We start from the raw sequence: 18,743 nt of genomic DNA, 5'->3' as shown, positions 1-18,743 counted from the left end.
TAAAATGAGTTGGAGAAGGAAATGGCAAACTACTTCAGTATCTTTGCCAAGAATATCCAAAAATTAGGTCATGGAGAGTTGGATGTGATTGAGAAATGACTGAACAAACAAATCTTATTGCCACAAGAATTTTCATTCAACTTTAGTACTTCCAAATACAAGTCAACAGTACTGACCAGAGGTAAATAAATATTTTTCTGGATGTCAAAATGTTTTCCTTGGAAATATCATTTGAAAAACAACTATTTAGAAGAATTTTACAGCCAAAAGAGAAAGATAAGATTTCTTAGAAAGACACCCTAAATTTGACTCTTATATGTACCTTGTATTTGACAGTTCAGACTGCGTGCACACACAATTACTCTTATGTTCAGGGGAATCTTGACATTCACAAGATAAAGTCCCCCAAATTAGAGAAATCTAAAACTACTAGGACTTCCTCTGGGTCTTGTTATTTTCTCCTCCCCTCCCTCCATTCCAGTTAACTCATCTGCAAAGTGTATCCAGGCTAGCTTCAGGAAGAGTAAAGAAATAAAGAAAATTAAAATCACAACTCCTCCTCCACTTTCTTTCATCTCACCCTTGAATACTCACAAAGAAACATATATCCTCCTCCCTAACCTATCTTTCCAGCATTTAAAAGGTACAGAGATTAGGCAGTGAAACACTGGACTGAAAGACTAGACTGGATAGACTGCAAAAAAACTAAAAGTTCACGGTGCTTCAAAATAGTCCTAGCTTTTAAACTAATTTTCTGAGACATGAAATCAATGTTGTATTGTAGTACCCAGCCTTACACAACCTTTCCTCTCTCCCCCACAACTATGAAGCAAGTAGCTGTGCCACCCCACATCACCAAAAATCAGGGAAAATCTAGAACCATCAATTTGCTCAAGGAGATAAAGGGGAGAGGTGTGTCACACCACAAATATTCAAAAAATCATAAAATGCAAACACAAAACAACCAACAAGGTTTCCATCTTTTAGATATGAATTATTAATCTCAATTTATTTCACTAACTACGGGAAACCTCTTTACTAAAGATCTTTCCCATAAAAACTAATTTCTCCCACTTTATCAGGAATCTATCTTTTCTCATTTGACAATTTTTCTTCTCATTTGTCTGTTTACTGTATTACCATGTATTTTAAAAAGAAAGGAAAAAATGCAGTATCTCCAAAATATATCTATGCTCTTTAAGATTACTAAAATGTTTCCAGTGCCAAATGATCTTCCAAAAATTACTCAAAGGAGCTGTGAACACCTCAAGTTTTTTTATGAAAATCCCTGGAACTACAGCATTAATGAGATATAAGGTGTTACCTTTTTAAGTGAAAGAACCCATAATCATGTTCTGCAAGAAACATCATTGTTCTGACACATGTCAGTAAGCAGTTGTAACTATTCTCAGAATTGGCTACTGTCTCCAGTAAACAGTCACAGATTAAGGCCATCAATTCCTTGTTTGGTAAAGAATTGGACAGCTGCTCCAGTTCAGAAAGTGATCCTTCTGAAGAACTTGGCAAAATAAGTGCAATGTCCTACAAGAGAAGACAATGAGAGGAAAAATTTCCTAAGGAAAATATCTTCACTTTGTCTTTTAATTTCACAAACTGAGTAAAAATTATTCCTAGTAAATCTTTCATTAAAATGTTATTTTTACTTTTTCAACCCAAATGTATACTCACATGAATATACACAGAAACCAAAGTTCCCTCCTTTTAAATAAGATTTAATTATTTTAAAATAATAGACAAACTTAAATTATTAGCTATGGCTTAAGAACATGACTGCTTCAAAAAAATATGAAGATTTTTTAAATCTATGAATGATTTAGCAAAGAAGTTCAAAGTCTGTTATAAAAACTAAAAATCCTTTTCACCTGGCATTTTTCAAGTCTGCTTATGATAATAAATTCAATTAGGTTTTAGTACTGATATTTTATAAGGACAATATAACATTTTAAAAGGACCAGGGACATTATAAGGGAATGAAGACAACTAAAAATTTGAATAAGCAAAATGATTTCCAATTCCCCAATTTCATCTTGCCTAGGCTATCACAATAGCTTCCTAATTACTGATCTCCTTGCATCCAGCCTCTTACCCTCTCTAATTCATCCTTTAAAGATGCCAAAGGGTTATTTCAAAAGCACAGGTTTGACCATGTAATTCCCCTGCTCAACAAGTTCTAGCAGCCCATTGGCTTTTGCCTTTAGGTTCAAAAGCAAATGTCTCTGTTGAGCATTTAAAACCCTTTGCAATATGACTCTGGTGTACCCTTGCAATTTTATTATACATTATTCCCCCTCATGCACATTACAATGCGGTCAAAAGTGGCATTTATTTCATATATACTAAAATGTGTACTCACTACTCCCCCAATACAACATAAGTCCCTTTAAAGTCAGTATTTCATTCTGTCAGCAGCTGACTCAATGAAAAAGCCATCTAGCAAGCTTCTATTATGTGCTAAGTACTGTGCAAGATGCTGGTGGTACCAATAAAAGAGAATACCTCAAAAAGCTTACATTATAATGAAGAGTTAACATATATAGAGGAGAAGGTCATGGCCGGAATTCCCAATGGTAATGACAGAAAACTGATTTGATGATTCTTCCCAGAGAAAAAGGAAGGCCCACCTCAGGAGTGCATATTCCCCAGCCAGGGCAGAATGGGCCCTGTGACAAGGCCCACTCAGGCACTGTTATCTAGGGAGGGACGACAGGAAGCAGGTACAGGAAATTGAGGGGTACATCTTAGGTAAGGACAGTGACTTAAGAAAAGGGACCGAAATAAGAGGACAACAGCTAGAAGAAAGCTAGGTCAGTCTTTCACTGAAATAAACTCTCAGAGTTACCCAGTGCCCTGGCTGCTCAGTGACAGGATCACCCAGTGAGGACAAAGTGGAGGGAGGAAGGTGACCAACCATGATCTAACTAAATTCAATTCAGGAAGTGTTTACTCAGTATTTGTCATACCGAGGCACTGTTCTCGAAGAGAGGAATGCAAGCCCAAATTTACAATCCACTGGGAGGGAAACAACACACCTAAGTAAACACAATAATTTGAGAAGAAAAAGAGTGAACACCAACATCGAATAAGAGGTGACACTTAAGCTAAGTGGCACTTATAAAGAGGTCAAGGATTCCAGTTCTAAGTTATGGAAGAAGGGCAACAGCCTTTGAAAAGGTCCCAAGGCGAGAGATGGAAAGCTGAATTCAGGAAATTACAAGTAGGCAAGTCCGACTAGAATGTAGAATATGTGAAGAAGAGTAAGAAAAGTAGACTAGTGCCAGATTCTGAAGGGCTTTAAATGGCAAACTGATGAGTTTATAGTTTATCTTGGATAAAGCGATAAATATAGGGTGTCAATGAATATTCTTAGACAAGGGAATAATGAGGTCAGATTTTTGTTTTAGGAATTAAAACACACACATACAGAAAGCTAAAACCCTCAAACTATTGCCTTCTTTAATGCCTTAGAAAGTGGAAACTGTAAAGTTACAAAAGAAAGTTTGGGACAGATGAATATGAAAGAAAGTGGGACCTAGAAATGAAGACAATTAGGGCCAAGGCTATACTATTAGTCAGCTGATTAAACTTCACGTGTAATTAATAAATGTGATTAAACTGGTCCCTCAAGTAAAGATTCATTCTATAAAGTAAAATGTGAATCAACTTGAAATGAATTTTACCCAGGTTTTCTTTATATAGGAAAAAGTCACACCAAAAGATTTCTTTCTTTGACTGAATCCTGAAGGTTACCAAACTAAAGTTTTGTGGAAGTTGAAGCACAAAGAAGTATCAAAAATATGGGATTTACACAAAGAGTGCAATGCTGGAACTCCACAACTCCCCATGAGGTAACAAGTTCATTCTCGAAAATTAAATTAATGCTAGGCAAAGGGATGTCAAAGGATCCAAGTCACAGAAGGCTATTTGGATTAAATCACTATGAATAAACATGGGAGTAAACTGGAAACCAATGGAGAACAAAGTCAGACATCTTAGATTTTTTTTTTTTTTTGCTTTTTGGAAGGCAGGGCAATTCGGGTTAAGTGACTTGCCCAAGGTCACATGGCTAGTAAGTGTCTGAGGCCAAATTTGAACTCAGGTCCTCCTGACTCCAGGGCTGGTGCTCTATTCACTTTGCCACCTAGCCGCCCCAAAGTCAGACAACTTTAACCAGGGAGACCTTGAGTACAGTCAAACAGCCCACATCCTGAAAGATTTTTAAGAACTGTCCTGAAAAAAGAAAAATGAACAATCCTAAAATTACAATTCTTCATGAGTTATTGTATGTGAAAAAGGAAAACTCAGAAAAAACCCTTTGTAACATAATCAAAAGGAAAATGAGCACCTTGACCACAACCACATCAAGAAATCTGTTACAACAGCTGTACAAAGAAGAGCCTTCCAACAAAGAGACCAAATATCAGAGGTCTATGAAGTATTAAAAAGCTGGTACTGCCATTTAACCTTTCACTCCCTCTGAACTGACTGACGTGGTCACTAAATGGCAGGGGCCTGTAAAGGTTTTGCTTCACAGAAGGCAGCACAATTGAAAGGATGTCACCTATCCAACTACAAATACATAAAATGACAGAGGCTCAGATGTACCCTGTTTGGAAAGCAATATGTAAAACAACTATATAAGTACCTGATCACAGAGAGACTGCAAAATGGATGTGACATATTCAACACACTGCTGATGAATGACACTCTCACCAGTTGATCGAAGAGCTAACAATTCCTGGAAAATTTCTGCATATCTTTCATCACCTTTAATAGTTCCATTTATCAGATGCAAAATAGCCAATTTACAAGCTTTGTGTGAAGCAAGGGCATCGAGAAGAGCCAGAAGTCTGGTGGTTTGACTTGTGTACTGTTTTTCCTTATCTTCTGAATTGCTGAAATAAAAGTAATAAACTTAGTGAAAAATATTCCTGCTTCTGATATTTAAATCATTTCTATTCTGTAATCCAATCTATCTTGTTTTAATCCTTGAAAACCAAACTACTTTTCATGAAATCCTTACAGTACATAATACTTTAGAATTTGAAGATGTTAGAATTGTAATAAAAATGAAAATAGATTTGGTTTTACTTAATAGATGCATAACTAAAATTTTATTAGCAAATACAATTTCTCAAGCTGAAATGACCCTAGAGGAGCATGCTATTTGAAAGATACTTGAGATAAACTGTTCAATATAATGAGGAAGAGGGCAGCTAGGTGGCGCAGTGAATAAAGCACTGGCACTGGAGTTAGGAGGACCTGAGTTGAAATCCACCCTCAGACACTTAACACACACACAAAGAAACCTAGTCATGTGACCTTGGGAAAGTCATTTTACCCCAACTGCCCTCCAAAAAGCAAATATATAATGAAGAATCTTTATTTAATCTCAATAGTCACTAATTTGTCTACGCCTTAAAGTCTGATTTTCATTATAACAGGTTTTACTGGAATACAAACATGTTACCTCCTTATATGTGTGAGTGGTTATTTTTAACAGTAACATTCATAATATTTTTATAATCAGGGTACAATTGCTGCTTTTATGTGAAGTCTTTTAAATCATCTAAAGCCTCCTCCAAAATATGTGGTACTGGGGTGACCAGGTAGCACAGCGAGTAAGAGTACTGGCTCCAGTGTCGGGATGACCTGGAGATCGAATCCCAGGCTCAGACACTTAGCACCCACCCAGAAACACCTGGCCGTGTAACCTTGAGCAAGTTACCTAACCCCAGTTGCTTAGGGGCGGCCAGGTGGCTCAGTGAGTAAGAGCACTGGCTCCAGTGTCAGGATGACCTGGGGATCAAATCTGGGCTCAGATACTCAGCACCACACCCAAAAATAACTGGCTGTGTAACCTTTAGTAAGTTACTTAACCCCGATTGCTTAAAAAAAAAAAATGTGGTACTTCCTTCAAAGGACTAGGTAACAGAATTACTTTTGCATATGAAACACTGAAATCAAAGGTGACAGATAACAGGATCATAGATTTAAAGTTGCATATAGTCCTAAGTCCTCATTTCACAATTACGGAAACAGGCCTAGACAAGATGACTTGACCAGGGTCACACAAGTTATAAGGAGCAGAGCAGGGACTCAAACCCAGGTCCTATAACTCCAAATCCAGTGCTCTTGCTACTGTACCATGAGTTCTGAAGCCAGATTTCCAAATCATAAGTTAAAAAACGTAGTCAAAATGTCCATACGGAAATCTATTAAGGAAAACTCAGTAAATGGAAACAAATGTCTTCCAAAAAATATAAAATGAAAATACCTTTGCATGTCTTCTACAATCAAGTCCAAGACAGTTCTCATGATTAGAAGTGCAGTTGGTGAAGCAAGGTCACATAATTGAACACAAATGCGCCGCAACATGTGCTGAATTGGCAGGCAAGTTGTGCCAGAGAAAGAACGAACTATTTCTTGGAGCAGCTTTGCTTGGACGTGGAGGTGCATACTCCACAGTTTGCGAGTGTTGAGTGCCACTGATATATCATGTGGCTCAATAACCTGTTAAGAAAGTATATATGTATGTATATGTGTATGAACTTTCTTTATATTTATAATTACTGACCAAAAAATAATTTTCAGGAAACACTACTACACCAATCTGTTTCTGCAGGCAAATTTTTACTAAAGTTAAATTTTTTTAAAGAATTTCCTATTATACAGTCTAAACATTTGCTTGATTTGAACTGACCTGGTAAGATATTTTATCTCTCAGTTAAATAGTCATTAGAACAAATTTCATTAAGAGAAATAACAGATGCCAAATTCTAACACAATTTAAAAAGCAACAATACTTTTAAGAAATGCCACACACACCATAAGAGCACAATTCCAGTATAATAATAAAATTGACTTTAACAAAAATTCACTAAGTATTACGTCCACCATACAAATCACAGTGCCCAACTTGCATCAGTTTTACAAGTTTCACCCTCCTCCAGTTATTTTCTTCAGGGCTTTTTTTTTTGGTCCATAACCAAGATCACGGATTTTTAAGTGATACTGAAGTCATTTATAAAGATGCAAGTGATATGGAAGCGATACCTGAGTTGTTTGCATGGGCAATGGAAGGGGCAGGAGCTCTGAAAGCAGAATGAGTCCAGAAAAAAATCCTTCAGGAACTCTCAAGACTGAAGAAAGAACTTCTTTTAACATTAAAGACCAAGTATTATTGGCTAAAGTCTCTTCCGAGATTGTAAGTTTTTCATTAACTCCCTGTGTAAAAGTCAGTAAGATGTCAATGATGTCATTCTGAATCTTCTGCTCATCACTATCCAGACGACCTGAGAGAGGGATAGAGCACAGTAGCATGTGTAAAGTAACAAGGGCTGAAGGAACACGCATGTCTTTAAACTCAAAGGATCCACCCCTGAGAAGCTCCGTTAACATGGTTTTAAGAAGAGTGAGTGTGCAGCGGGCCATAGAAATGGTAGTAACTCGGTGAAGAGTAGTCCCCATGTTGACATGGAGCCTCCATGGCTGTGTAAGTATATTGTTCAGTTTTTGCAGAACACGGATAAAGGTGTCCATTCCTTCAGCAGAAAAAAGCTGAATAACTGCAAGGTTCCACTTCAGATCTTTCTGCTGACCTTTATAAAGGAAAAATAAAACATCCAAATTAGTTATACATTAAAGAAATAATTACAGATTTTATAGATTTCATTTAATAATAAAAACATAACTAAGACATATGAAGTCTACTTAAAGGTATAATGGCTAATACAATACCTTCAACAGGAGGTGGTGGACACGCTATGTTACAGAGGACACGTAATGCAGTTGGTAGACCAACTCCTTCTGGGGTCATCAAGTTATCAATATTCTTTTTAAAAAACAAGAGTTATAAGAGATTTTAATATACTTCATGTCCTTATGTACATCAGGTCAAGAAAAAATGCAGCAATGCATTAGTAACTGAATATGGTCTTTGTTAAAAAATACACATTTTAAGTGTAAGTTGAAAGACGTATTAAATAAACTTTGAAAACAGTTTTCTAATAAACTATTTTATCTCTACTATGAACTGTCTAAAAGAATAAGATGAATAAAATGAATACAATTGCAACAAATTCAGTGAATAAACTAAGTTTTAATTTTTTAAAAAATTAAAAAGCAAAATGGACAGGAAAGGCTACATATCTGTAGCTTGTTGATTTGCAGTTTCAAAAATTCAAAAATACTCTTTGCCTTAAAATAAAAGTCCATTTTTTCCCAAGCCCTGAAATGTTTATAATCACTAGGGAAAATGAGGAGACAGGAGTAGATGGTATGAATCTGTATCACTCTATTAACAAACATTAATTAAGCACATACTACATGTCAGGCACAAAAGTAAATGCTAGAAATACAAAGAGAAAAGTAAAATAAATAGTCCTTACCCTAAAAGAAGTTATAGTCAAATGGCAAGATGATATTGTGTGTATGTATATGTGATGTCTATATATGTTTATGAAATATATATAAATCAAAAAACTTTGGAGGGGAAGGCACTAGCAGATAGGGAAAGTAAGGATAGGTTTCCAGTAGAAGGCAACCAATTTGGGGCAGCCAGGTGGCTCAGTGAGTAAGAGCACCGGTCCCAGTGTCGGAAGGACCTGGGGATCGAATCCAGGCTCAGATACTTAGCACCACACCCAGAAATAACTGGCTGTGTAACCTTGAGCAAGTTATTTAACCCCGAATGCTTTTTAAAAAAGGCACCCAATTTTAAGGAAACCATGGCTATGAGGAGGTTGGGATGTGGCAGGAGAGTATGGCAAATATGGAGAACACCGAATGTAAATGTACAAAGACAGGAGATGGATCATCATGCTTGAGGAATAGCAAATAGGTCAATAGACCTGGTTTATAAAAAGTTTGGAGGCAGTATTGTAGAAGCAGAACAGAAACGCAGGAAGGGGGCCAGGGGTCAAAACCTTTAAATGCCAGAGTACTTCATATTTGATCCTAGAGATGATGGGGAACTGCTGGAACTTATCAATTGGGGAGGAGAGAAAGGGATGTGACAGGCAGATCTGCACTATAGAAAAATCACTTTGGGGGCAGCTAGGTGTTGCAGTGAATAGAGCACCAGCCCTGGAGTCAGTAGGACCTGAGTTCAAATCTGGCCTCACACTTAACACTTACTCGCCATGTGACCTTGGGCAAGTTACTTAACCCCAATTGCCCTGCCCTCCAAAAAGCAAAAACAAAACAAAACACTTTGGCACCCAAGTGTATAATGGATTGAATTGAGGTCACTTGAGACAGAAAAAGTTAAAATGATGATTATCAAAATATGCAATGTTTACTATCAAGTTCATTAGCTCCTGGGGAATAGGGGATAAAGGAGGAATATAGAAGACAGACAAAGAACACAAGATGATCTCCCTTAAGAAAAAACAGAAAGATTCCCTACATGTACTACAACTAAAGAATTCCAAGTTCGTCTTTTAACATGGAAATACCCTAAAGTAGATTCTATAAAGTCAAGGAAATCTTAATGTGAATTCCTTTCATCAAAACAACTAGCTAAATGATTAACAAGAACTCACAGAAGGTAAAGTTTTAGCTACAGATGGAGCAGGGGGAAGGCAAGAGTAATATTTCATGACTAAGTATGTGCTTTTGAAGAAAGACAGGCTATATGATATGAAGGAACTCTGGAGAGCATGAATCTAAGGCACTGGGGGTAGCTGTACCTTCAGGTCAGATATTCAAGTTCTTATTATGATCATGCACAGCATTTTCAAGGAAATTAGAACACACTCCCTACAAATACCAATGGTCTCCTGTCATCCCAGAAATGCATAAGTTCATGTACACGAACACATGACCAATTCATTTTCTAAGGAAGTGACTAGCTTAAAAAAAAGATTAATTAAATCTTTATTTCTCTTTTCTTCCTCTTCTCCAATTTTAACATTCTAAATAGAGTTTAATGAAGAAAATGGAAAATACCAAACAGGTAAATTGGGTACTTTGAAATATCTCTTCTGAAGGTTCAGTGGAAACCAAAGCTTTGGAAAAAGTCAAATACATTGCTTCTCTGTAATTTTTCCATATCAGAAAAGTGATAATTTCTAACAATACAATTTCTTCTTCACCCTTCTTTCCACAAAATTCTCTTATTCTATTGCTATAATTTTTAAAAACTTATATAATTACCTTTTATATGTAGATATCTTACAGCTACAAGGCAGTTTCAGTGGGAGAGAAATCATGAGCAAAATGTTCCTGTTACAGCTTGCAGCTCAAAGGCATGCATGATTCATATGCACATTCCTTTACTCTCAACAAACAGGGCTGTCTCTTCCACTGTTTTTGCCATGCTTTTAAAACCTGTTCAATTTCTGTTAAGAAGCATGAAGTAGGGAGATGGAGGAAATCAAGTTTGTAAAGAGAAAAGAACTTTATTTCCTATTCAATATTAGCTGGTGAGGGGGGTGAGGAGGAAGGAGACAGATATTTAACACTAAAAACAATACAAGTTCAATTGTTCTCAGTTCTTTTTCACCTATCCAGGTCAATACTGCCTAACAACAGATGGGTTATATTTATGTTGCTTTGTTTAGAACCTACCTACCACAGTGTCAAGTAGGTGAAAGAAATGTAATTTTTGTTGAAGAAACATATAATTCCTGAACCTGATCCCTTAGGTTACAGAGATAGCTATCATGGAGAAATAGTTGTACTATACGTGGCCATAATTTTAAAATTTCTGGCTTTTTCACCAGGATAATATAAAAGATAGCAATGTACTCATTTAGGTCCTACATTAGCTCTGATTTATTTTGCTTAAGTAATCCAAAATAACCCTCACTAAACTCTGTTAAACCAAAATGTATGCTTCTAGATGAAATAAAGGAGAGAAAAGCAAAGCAGGAGAGTCGGAGGCCATAGTAAAGAACAAACTTTCTTAACGTCAACAAGAATACTGTTCGTGTATCACATTAACCATATGTATTTCACATTGTATAGAAACTCACTTTACTACAGGTATTATTATACACCAAGATTTCTCTTAGAATTAACAGCTCTTCTTCCTCATCTTCTCTTTTTTTCTTACTTTACTTCCACCCTATATTTCTCAACTGATCATTGCCTTCCAATCCTTCTAATTCCCACCACCCCTCTTCACCCAAATGTTTTGCATTAGACACTGAGACCAAGATTTCAAGTGCTAGCCTATAATGAACTTCTCATTAATGTGGAATGAATGCCCTACAGTAAGGTTCATAAAAAGCAAACCTGTCCCCACAACAGAAGGTACTGAACATAATATAAAAAGCAAAATACCGTGTTTCCCCGATAATAAGACCTATCCCGAAAATAAGCCCTCCCCTTACTGTGTAAGATTCCTCTAAAATAAGCCCTCCCCCGAAAATAAGCCCTATTGAGATTGCTACTGTAGTGAAGGTGATCCCCTGCGCTACACGCTACATTACGGTACCCTCTGTATGCACCGTCCCCCCCCCCCGTGAAACGCACGCCACGCTCCAAGCTGCATCCAATCAGAGCTGCAGCAGTGAGCGCATCATCCTGTTCTTCCCCAGTGATTTGCTTATTGAATAAAGGTACATTTTTTTGTTCACATTTACCTGTTTATTAAAATTGCTGTCAATGTTCATTAAAATAAGCCCTCCCCTGAAAATAAGCCCTCTGGTGTTTTTCTGTCCAAAAAAAAATTAATAAGACAGTGTCTTATTATCGGGGAAACACGGTACTACATATCAAAGAACATTCAGCTAAATATCTTGATGAAAGAACACTGGGCTTATTATCCCATATTTATCATCATGATAACTCATTTATATAGTTCTCTAAGACTTACCTTTCCCAACCACAATTCTAAAACGTAGGTAATACCAAATATTTTTCAAATAAAGAATGAACGCACAGCATGGTTAAGTGTCTTATCGAGGATCACAGTTAACTGTCAGAGCCAAGACTCAAACTCAGATCTTCTGACTCCTAGATCAGTACTCTCTACCACACCACCAAAGACGATTAACAAAAGATCACTTCAGTCCTAAAATCCACTCACTGAAAATGTCCTCTGACCTTGAGCCTCCTTCTGACTGGATGGTTCTTTCTGGAACCTCCACTTAATGAGGGTGCCCAGGACAGCCATACCTTCATTCCCCTCTAAACTGCAGTCTCGAGAGCTTTTCTCTCATACTCCTACGCTAGGTCTTGCTCTTAACGTTACCCTTAATTTTCAGTTCCCTTCCCCTATTAGAATATAAAATCCTTGAGGACAGACATTATCTAACAGGCACTTAGCAAGCATAGAGTAAGCACAAGGGCACACAGAAAGCACTATAGGCCACCTACACCTCTGGCCCACACCTCCCAAAATCCCTTGAAGTTAGAGTTAAGAGGATTTCAGTCTAACTCCTGGCTCTGCCACTTAATAGTCATGTGATCACAGGCAAACTATTCAATGTCCCTGAGCATCAGTTTTCTCATCCATAATATGGAATTGGACTAGGTGATCTCTGCAGTTCCTTTCACTTCTAAATCCTATGATACTATACATGACTCTAAAAAGGTGAAAAGAAGAAATCTTTTTGATAACAATGATCTGTTATCTGTAAAGTCTTTGGATTACATTTTGCCCATGTGTTAGCATTGATCTGGCTATCATAAAATATTCTTCTCACTCTTCTACTTATCCTGGGAGTCTCTGATTTGTTCTGTCACTAAAACCCTATTCTGAGGTCTCATAATAGAATATAAGTAACTTTGCCTCCTCAAATGTTCTGCCAGAGCCAAGTAAGTTCTAACAGATCATTAAAAGCTAGAAAGGAATCCACTTCCAGTGCCCAGGCACAGCCTATATGAGTGTGGAAAGGCTCAGCCCCAAGAGGTTAGCTATCAGGTATAAAAGCTTTTCAACTACAGCAATTCACAATGTGGAAAGTTTGCATTGGGATCAAGGGGAAGGAAGCCAAAGTAAAATAGAAGCTCTCCCTAAATATCGATCTTTACTACTATACAGATGGTAGACAATATAGTTGACAGGAAGTGGGGGGAAAAGATGATAGAATACCAAGCACTGGAGAGGAAGAAGCAAACAAAAGTGCTACAGGGCACATAAATGGTGAAAAGACAAGTACTGGATCTCTCAGATGTAAGATGGAGGGATGTCTAAGTAGAAATCAATCAACAGGCACCATGTTAAGTGCTGGATACATAGAGGCAGAAAGAACTGAAATATGTATACGTGTGTGGTTGTAGTGGTAGTAATGCTAATGGTGGTGGTGGTGATGGAAGTAGTAGGATTACCAACTAAAAGAGGAAATGTCAAGGATCCCTGGCTGCTTTATAAAAACGAAAGTAAGTGCTATGAGATATAAGCAAAGTCAGCCAAAAATATGTTAGCCAAAAAAAGTTAATGTGATTTTTAGGCTAAATTAAGAAAAGGATAATGCCCAGGACCAAAGGGATAACAGTTATACTATATTCTTCTCTGGTCAGACAACATGTGGAGTAGAGGACACTGAACACAATGTTATTGAGAAGGTTAGTGATAAACTAGGGAACATTCAGAAAAAGACAACCAAAAATAGTGAGGGATCTGGAGAATAATCTAATATGAGGATCAATTAAAGTTGAGCCTGAAAAGGAAAAAAAGGATCGGGGAGATCTTGAAAAAGGTATTTAAGTATCTGAAAAGCTATCAGTTAGAAAAGACATTAGACCTGTTCAGTTTGACCCCACAGAATAAAACTAATGAATATGATTTACATAAAGAACCAGTCTTGATGTAAGGAAAAAACGATTATGGCCGTCCAAAAATGGAATGACTTGCTTCAGGAGACAGTGTGCTCCTCCTTAAGAGAGGTTTTTAAGCAATGACAAAACTGTATTATCCTTTGAACTAATCATAATCTATGAAGCTCAATATAAACTAAGTTTTTACATTAAGAAATGCATAAAGTAAATTTTTCAAAATTACAAAGAACATAATCCCAGAGAAAATATATGAATCACCTTCCCTACACCTTTGCGGAGGTGGGAGGTCAATAAGCATGAAACATTGCATATATTTTCAGATTTGTCTGATGTACTGATCACTTCTGCTGACTGTTTTTTCTTCTTCCTCATTTCTTTTTTTTCCCTTAAAAAAAATTCTTAGTTATATGGGATGGCTCTCTGGAAAAGGAGAAGGGGAGTTTGGTACAGAGGGAAATTAGGCAACATAAAAACAAAAGAAACCAATAAAAATTATTTTTAAAAGAATGAAATTTGAATTTAATTTGAAATTGATCTGAAATTGATCCATGAAGAGTAACAGGAAATGGAGAACAGATTTGTGATTTCATTGTTATAAGGGGCTCCAGAATAAGAAAACTTCTTCTGCTATTGTTGTTGTATTATTGAGTCATTTCAGTCTTATCTGATTTTTTGTGACCCCATTTCGGGTTTTCCTGGCAAAGATACTGGAGTGATTTACCATTTCCTTCTCCAGATCATTTTACTAAGGAGTAAAACTGAGTACCAGAACCGGTGCTATCCACTGTGCCAATCTAGCTGTCCTAACTTCCGCTAGCAATAGTTAATGCAGGCAGAAACTTAAAAGTCTTAGAGGGTTGCCTGGGACACTGGGAGGATAGGTAATTTGCCCACTGTCAACTTGCCCCAGGCAGCAGGTGTCAGAGGTAGAACTTGAACCCAGCTCTTCATGGCTCCAAGACTCATATGCCACTGTAAACAACAATATATAATATATATATATAGTATAATATTGCCAAGGCAGCTAGGCAGTATGGTAGATAGAACTATCAAACAAAGTTCAAATCTAGCCTGTGACACTTACTAACTTTGTGATCATGGGCAAGTCACTTAACCTCTTCTTACCTCAGTTTCCTCAACTATAAATAATAAGAGCCCCTACTTCTCAGACTGGTGAAAGTAACATTTGTCAAATGCTTAGTATAGTGCCTAGATCATTGCAAACACAATGAATGTTTAATTTTTTACTTTTCATTTTTCAAAGTACTTGCAAAAACACTTCATTTGATCCTCATAATAACCCTCTTTATGCTAATAATAACTACAGTAACAATAATAAACTAGAGAAGCAAGGCTACAAAGTGGATAGAAAGCTGAGTTCAGAATCAGAAAAATCTGGGTTTACACTCCTCCTTTAAGCCCAACTGGTTCTATGACTCTGGGCGACACACTTAACTTCTGAATGCATACAGACAGCCAAGGCTAAATTTCAGAGAAGGTTCTGCTCAGTACTGGAAGAAACAGTTCTTCAGCTGGAACTCCCAATACCAATGTAATAAAATGTCTAGTTTAAAAAAAAAGCCACAGAAACCCCAAACAAAAACATTAATAGCATTTACACAGTGCTTTAAGGTTTTCAAAAAAGCTTGACATTTTATAAATGATTTTCATAAAACGCCTATCAGGTAGGTATGATTGCTATTAGGTTGAAAAAGTTTAAACATTAGGAAACTTCCCTGGAGCCATATTAGAACCAATGTCAAAGGTGAATTAAAGCCTAGGTCTTCCTGACTAAGATAATAATTTTATCCACTACAACACATTCTCAGGTTAGGTAAATCAGAGCAATATTTGGCAAATACACTAAAAGATTTAAACAAAGCAACAAATAAGGGTGGGATACAAGTGTCTGAGCCTAGTAGAAATATACAAAGAGCCCACAGTCAAAAATGTTAATTTTATTAACATGACTGTATAATAACAGAAACTATATATTTTTTTCTATTCCTTGAGGATAATTTAATGCAATATTGGTACATTCTATGATAAATTGTCCTAAAATCAAGTAAAGACTTACTAACCTGTTTAACATATTCAATTAGGCTTGGGATACAATTAATTTCAAACCTAAGGTTTTTCAGAGGCTCCAGCCACTTTCCAAGTTCTGAAAGGAAAAAAAAGAACTTTAAATTTAGACTAAAATGGAAATTTTCAAAATAAAGCCTGTGAAAAGACTCTTGACCAATATAGAACAGTAATATCACATAAAGATTGAATTTCCACAAATTAAATTCTGTTCACCCTAAAGAATGATTAAATTATGCTTCTGCTTTCTTAATGAATGGGTTTGGAGTTTTCAAATCCTAAAAAAGAAGACAAGAGGCAATGAGGTAAAAGAGAAATTGTGCTGGATTTGGAGTCAGAGCATCCAGGAACAAATTCTACCTCTGACACTTACTAGCTATGAGGCCCAGGCCAAGTCACTTAAAAAGCTCTTAGCTTCAGTTCCTCAAAGAAGGCTCAACTAAATGGCCTCAAAGGCCTCATAAAGCTTTTGATCTATGATACCATAATATAATATTATTCCTGAAATATGTAACTACTTCAATTATTTGGTTTCTAAAAACAAGATTTCTGAATTTCCTAAAAGCTCTTCATGGTATCCATTTAATTATCAATATTCAGCCTTACTTTCAACTTGAAAAACTATATTCTGCTTCAATATCAAGAACAAAATTCAATATATATTACAAACAAGGAGAGGGACTCGTGATTTCACTGATATGGAAAACTCTCCAGGGAGAAAACTACATCTGAAAGTCCAGGTCACCACTTTCACAGAGTACTAAGACATTAAATGACATGCCCAGGGCCACACAACCAGTATGTCTCAGAACTGGACTTGACTCGGTTCTCTCTGGCCAGCTGTCAAAAAGTTAGCTCTGTATCCACTATAACACAGAGCACATGTCTGTCTGTCTGTCTCTGTATGTACATACACACACACACACACACACACACATATTTTGTAAAACTGGGCATTGTGCAAAACTGTACTAAGATATTTGGGACACACTCTACATGTGTATATGTATATACCAGTTATATATTATTAGACATTTTATTCTCCGTGCATATCTGGTATGTACCTATTTATTTACAGGTCTCCACCATTAGGATATAATGATGCTCTCTAGCACCTACATCATGATTATTCTCAATTACTATGCACTCTAAAAATAAACTAGGGGAGAAATCATATCCCTTAATATAAATTATGAAATGTTTAAATCTACTTTGATTTTTTAAACATAATACATTAGTCAAAATGAAGTACTTATCCATATCAAACATTTATACATGAAAAACTCAATCTACCTGTAGGCAATCTACTGGAAAGAAGAGATCATGTGAGAAAAAAAAGGTAAAAAATATCTACCACACTGGATGCAAATTCTATCAGTGGCTATGACATAACTCTGGCATAATCATCAAAAATAAATTACGAAAATGTTCATATACAAGCAATGCTATACTAAACATACGATAAGAATAAGGAGAAAGAAAATCAAAATAAAGGTCTCTTACTTTCTTCAACAACTATGAATAGAAAAAACAGCTAAGTACATAATTTTGATGAAACTCTATTTAGTATGCCAGAATATAAATCTGTTACTCAAGACCTAAGATGTTATCTAAGTTAGGTAAAAAGAAAAAAAATTAAGCACCAAATTTAAAGTCCTAAGCACGTATGACCTAAGAATGTTTGCTCAAAAATGTAAATAAATTTTCTTACTATTATGTTCTTACAGGAAATAACATGAAATATTTCTAATTAAATATATATACACATATATCAGAATTTTGAAAAAATGTCCTAGATAAGATTTTTCCAGACATATTTTATTCAAAATCAAATTATTTTTAAAAATAAGTGTCCATTTTCAACAATCAAGTCTCCACATAATTCCAACAGGCTATTAAACAGTTCACGAATAACTACAACGGTAAGATATACCTACAGTGAAAAAAGTGGATAATTGCAAATTTGAAACTGAACAACTCTATTCCAGTTTTAAGTTAGCCACTCTTACTAATCAATCACCAAGTTCCACAATTATTTCTAAGAAAAGACATGTTCCCAATAATTCTCTAAAATTCTTGGCTGTATAGAAAACCTTCTTCAACTGAAATCTAATCTTATACAGTGAAAAATATATCAGCATCGCTCTATTCATGATCAAAACTTGATAAGGCATTAGGAGATACTTAAAATAGTTTTTCTAGATGTTCTGCACACATTAATAACTTCATGTACCACACCTTGCAACTTCGCGTTATTTTCATCTGCTTTACAAAGCTTCAAGAGAGGCGCTGCATGTTGCTCTAGCATCTGGACATCACTAGAAGACTGAACCACCAACAAAACAAGTATGCACGCATAATTATAAGCTACCGATTTCTTTGACTTGGAGTCCCTGAAACAAGATAAGATTTTTAAGCTCTTGGAATAAATGCATCTATTTCTTCATTCATTATAACATAAAAGGTTTTCTAGGTTCTCAGGTACAAAATGCTGACTCAAAATACTGCCTTTCAAACCACCTCTTTTCCACTTAGTTTTAAAGAAAATAAGATAGCTGATAGTTACAAATGCCACACAATATAATTTTCAAATGCCACAGTGTAATGTCTGAAGACAGGAGATTATATTGTATTCAAACTCAATTCATAGGAATAAATGCATACTATAATGCAGCTGTTCTCAAAACTTTTTTGTTCAGGGCAGAGTAAAATTCTTTGCTGAAAGGAATGACAGCAGTGGAGACTTGTTCATGTGTATGCCAATTTAAGTTCCATAAGATTCAGAGCACACACTTTGTGAATAACCAGAATGATGGAAATGACAACACAAGCCTTCATAGCTACAGAAGTAAACCATTACTATTAGATACACAATTGCTTCCCTCCCCCATTGCCTCATACAGAGTAGC

General features: G+C 36.1%; 1 protein-coding gene across 4 annotated transcripts in view; it reads right to left on the bottom strand.

The window, feature by feature from the left end:
- The window catches only part of VIRMA (vir like m6A methyltransferase associated), a 91,376-nt gene that overhangs the window by 12,180 nt on the left and 60,453 nt on the right, over window positions 1-18,743 (bottom strand). For 2 of the 4 annotated variants that reach the window (XM_069086623.1, XM_069086624.1), the window contains exons 10-16: window positions 18,073-18,227; window positions 15,831-15,913; window positions 7,759-7,852; window positions 7,075-7,619; window positions 6,296-6,531; window positions 4,664-4,913; window positions 1,325-1,542 (exon numbers count right to left, since the gene is read on the bottom strand). In XM_069086623.1, the coding sequence (XP_068942724.1) occupies window positions 1,325-1,542; window positions 4,664-4,913; window positions 6,296-6,531; window positions 7,075-7,619; window positions 7,759-7,852; window positions 15,831-15,913; window positions 18,073-18,227 (1,581 nt within the window). Of the gene's footprint in view, window positions 1-1,324; window positions 1,543-4,663; window positions 4,914-6,295; window positions 6,532-6,621; window positions 7,620-7,758; window positions 7,853-10,230; window positions 10,362-15,830; window positions 15,914-18,072; window positions 18,228-18,743 lie in introns of those variants that run through there. The other 2 variants (XM_069086625.1, XM_069086626.1) reach the window with 2 other exon arrangements.

Source organism: Petaurus breviceps, unplaced genomic scaffold (assembly GCF_028583685.1).
Source record: "Petaurus breviceps papuanus isolate PSGF00001 unplaced genomic scaffold, PetGlider_PUasm1.0 179, whole genome shotgun sequence".
Lineage (NCBI taxonomy): Eukaryota > Metazoa > Chordata > Mammalia > Diprotodontia > Petauridae > Petaurus > Petaurus breviceps.
The sequence above is the reverse complement of the archived record's forward strand: the minus strand, read 5'-3'. Positions and strand labels throughout refer to the sequence as shown.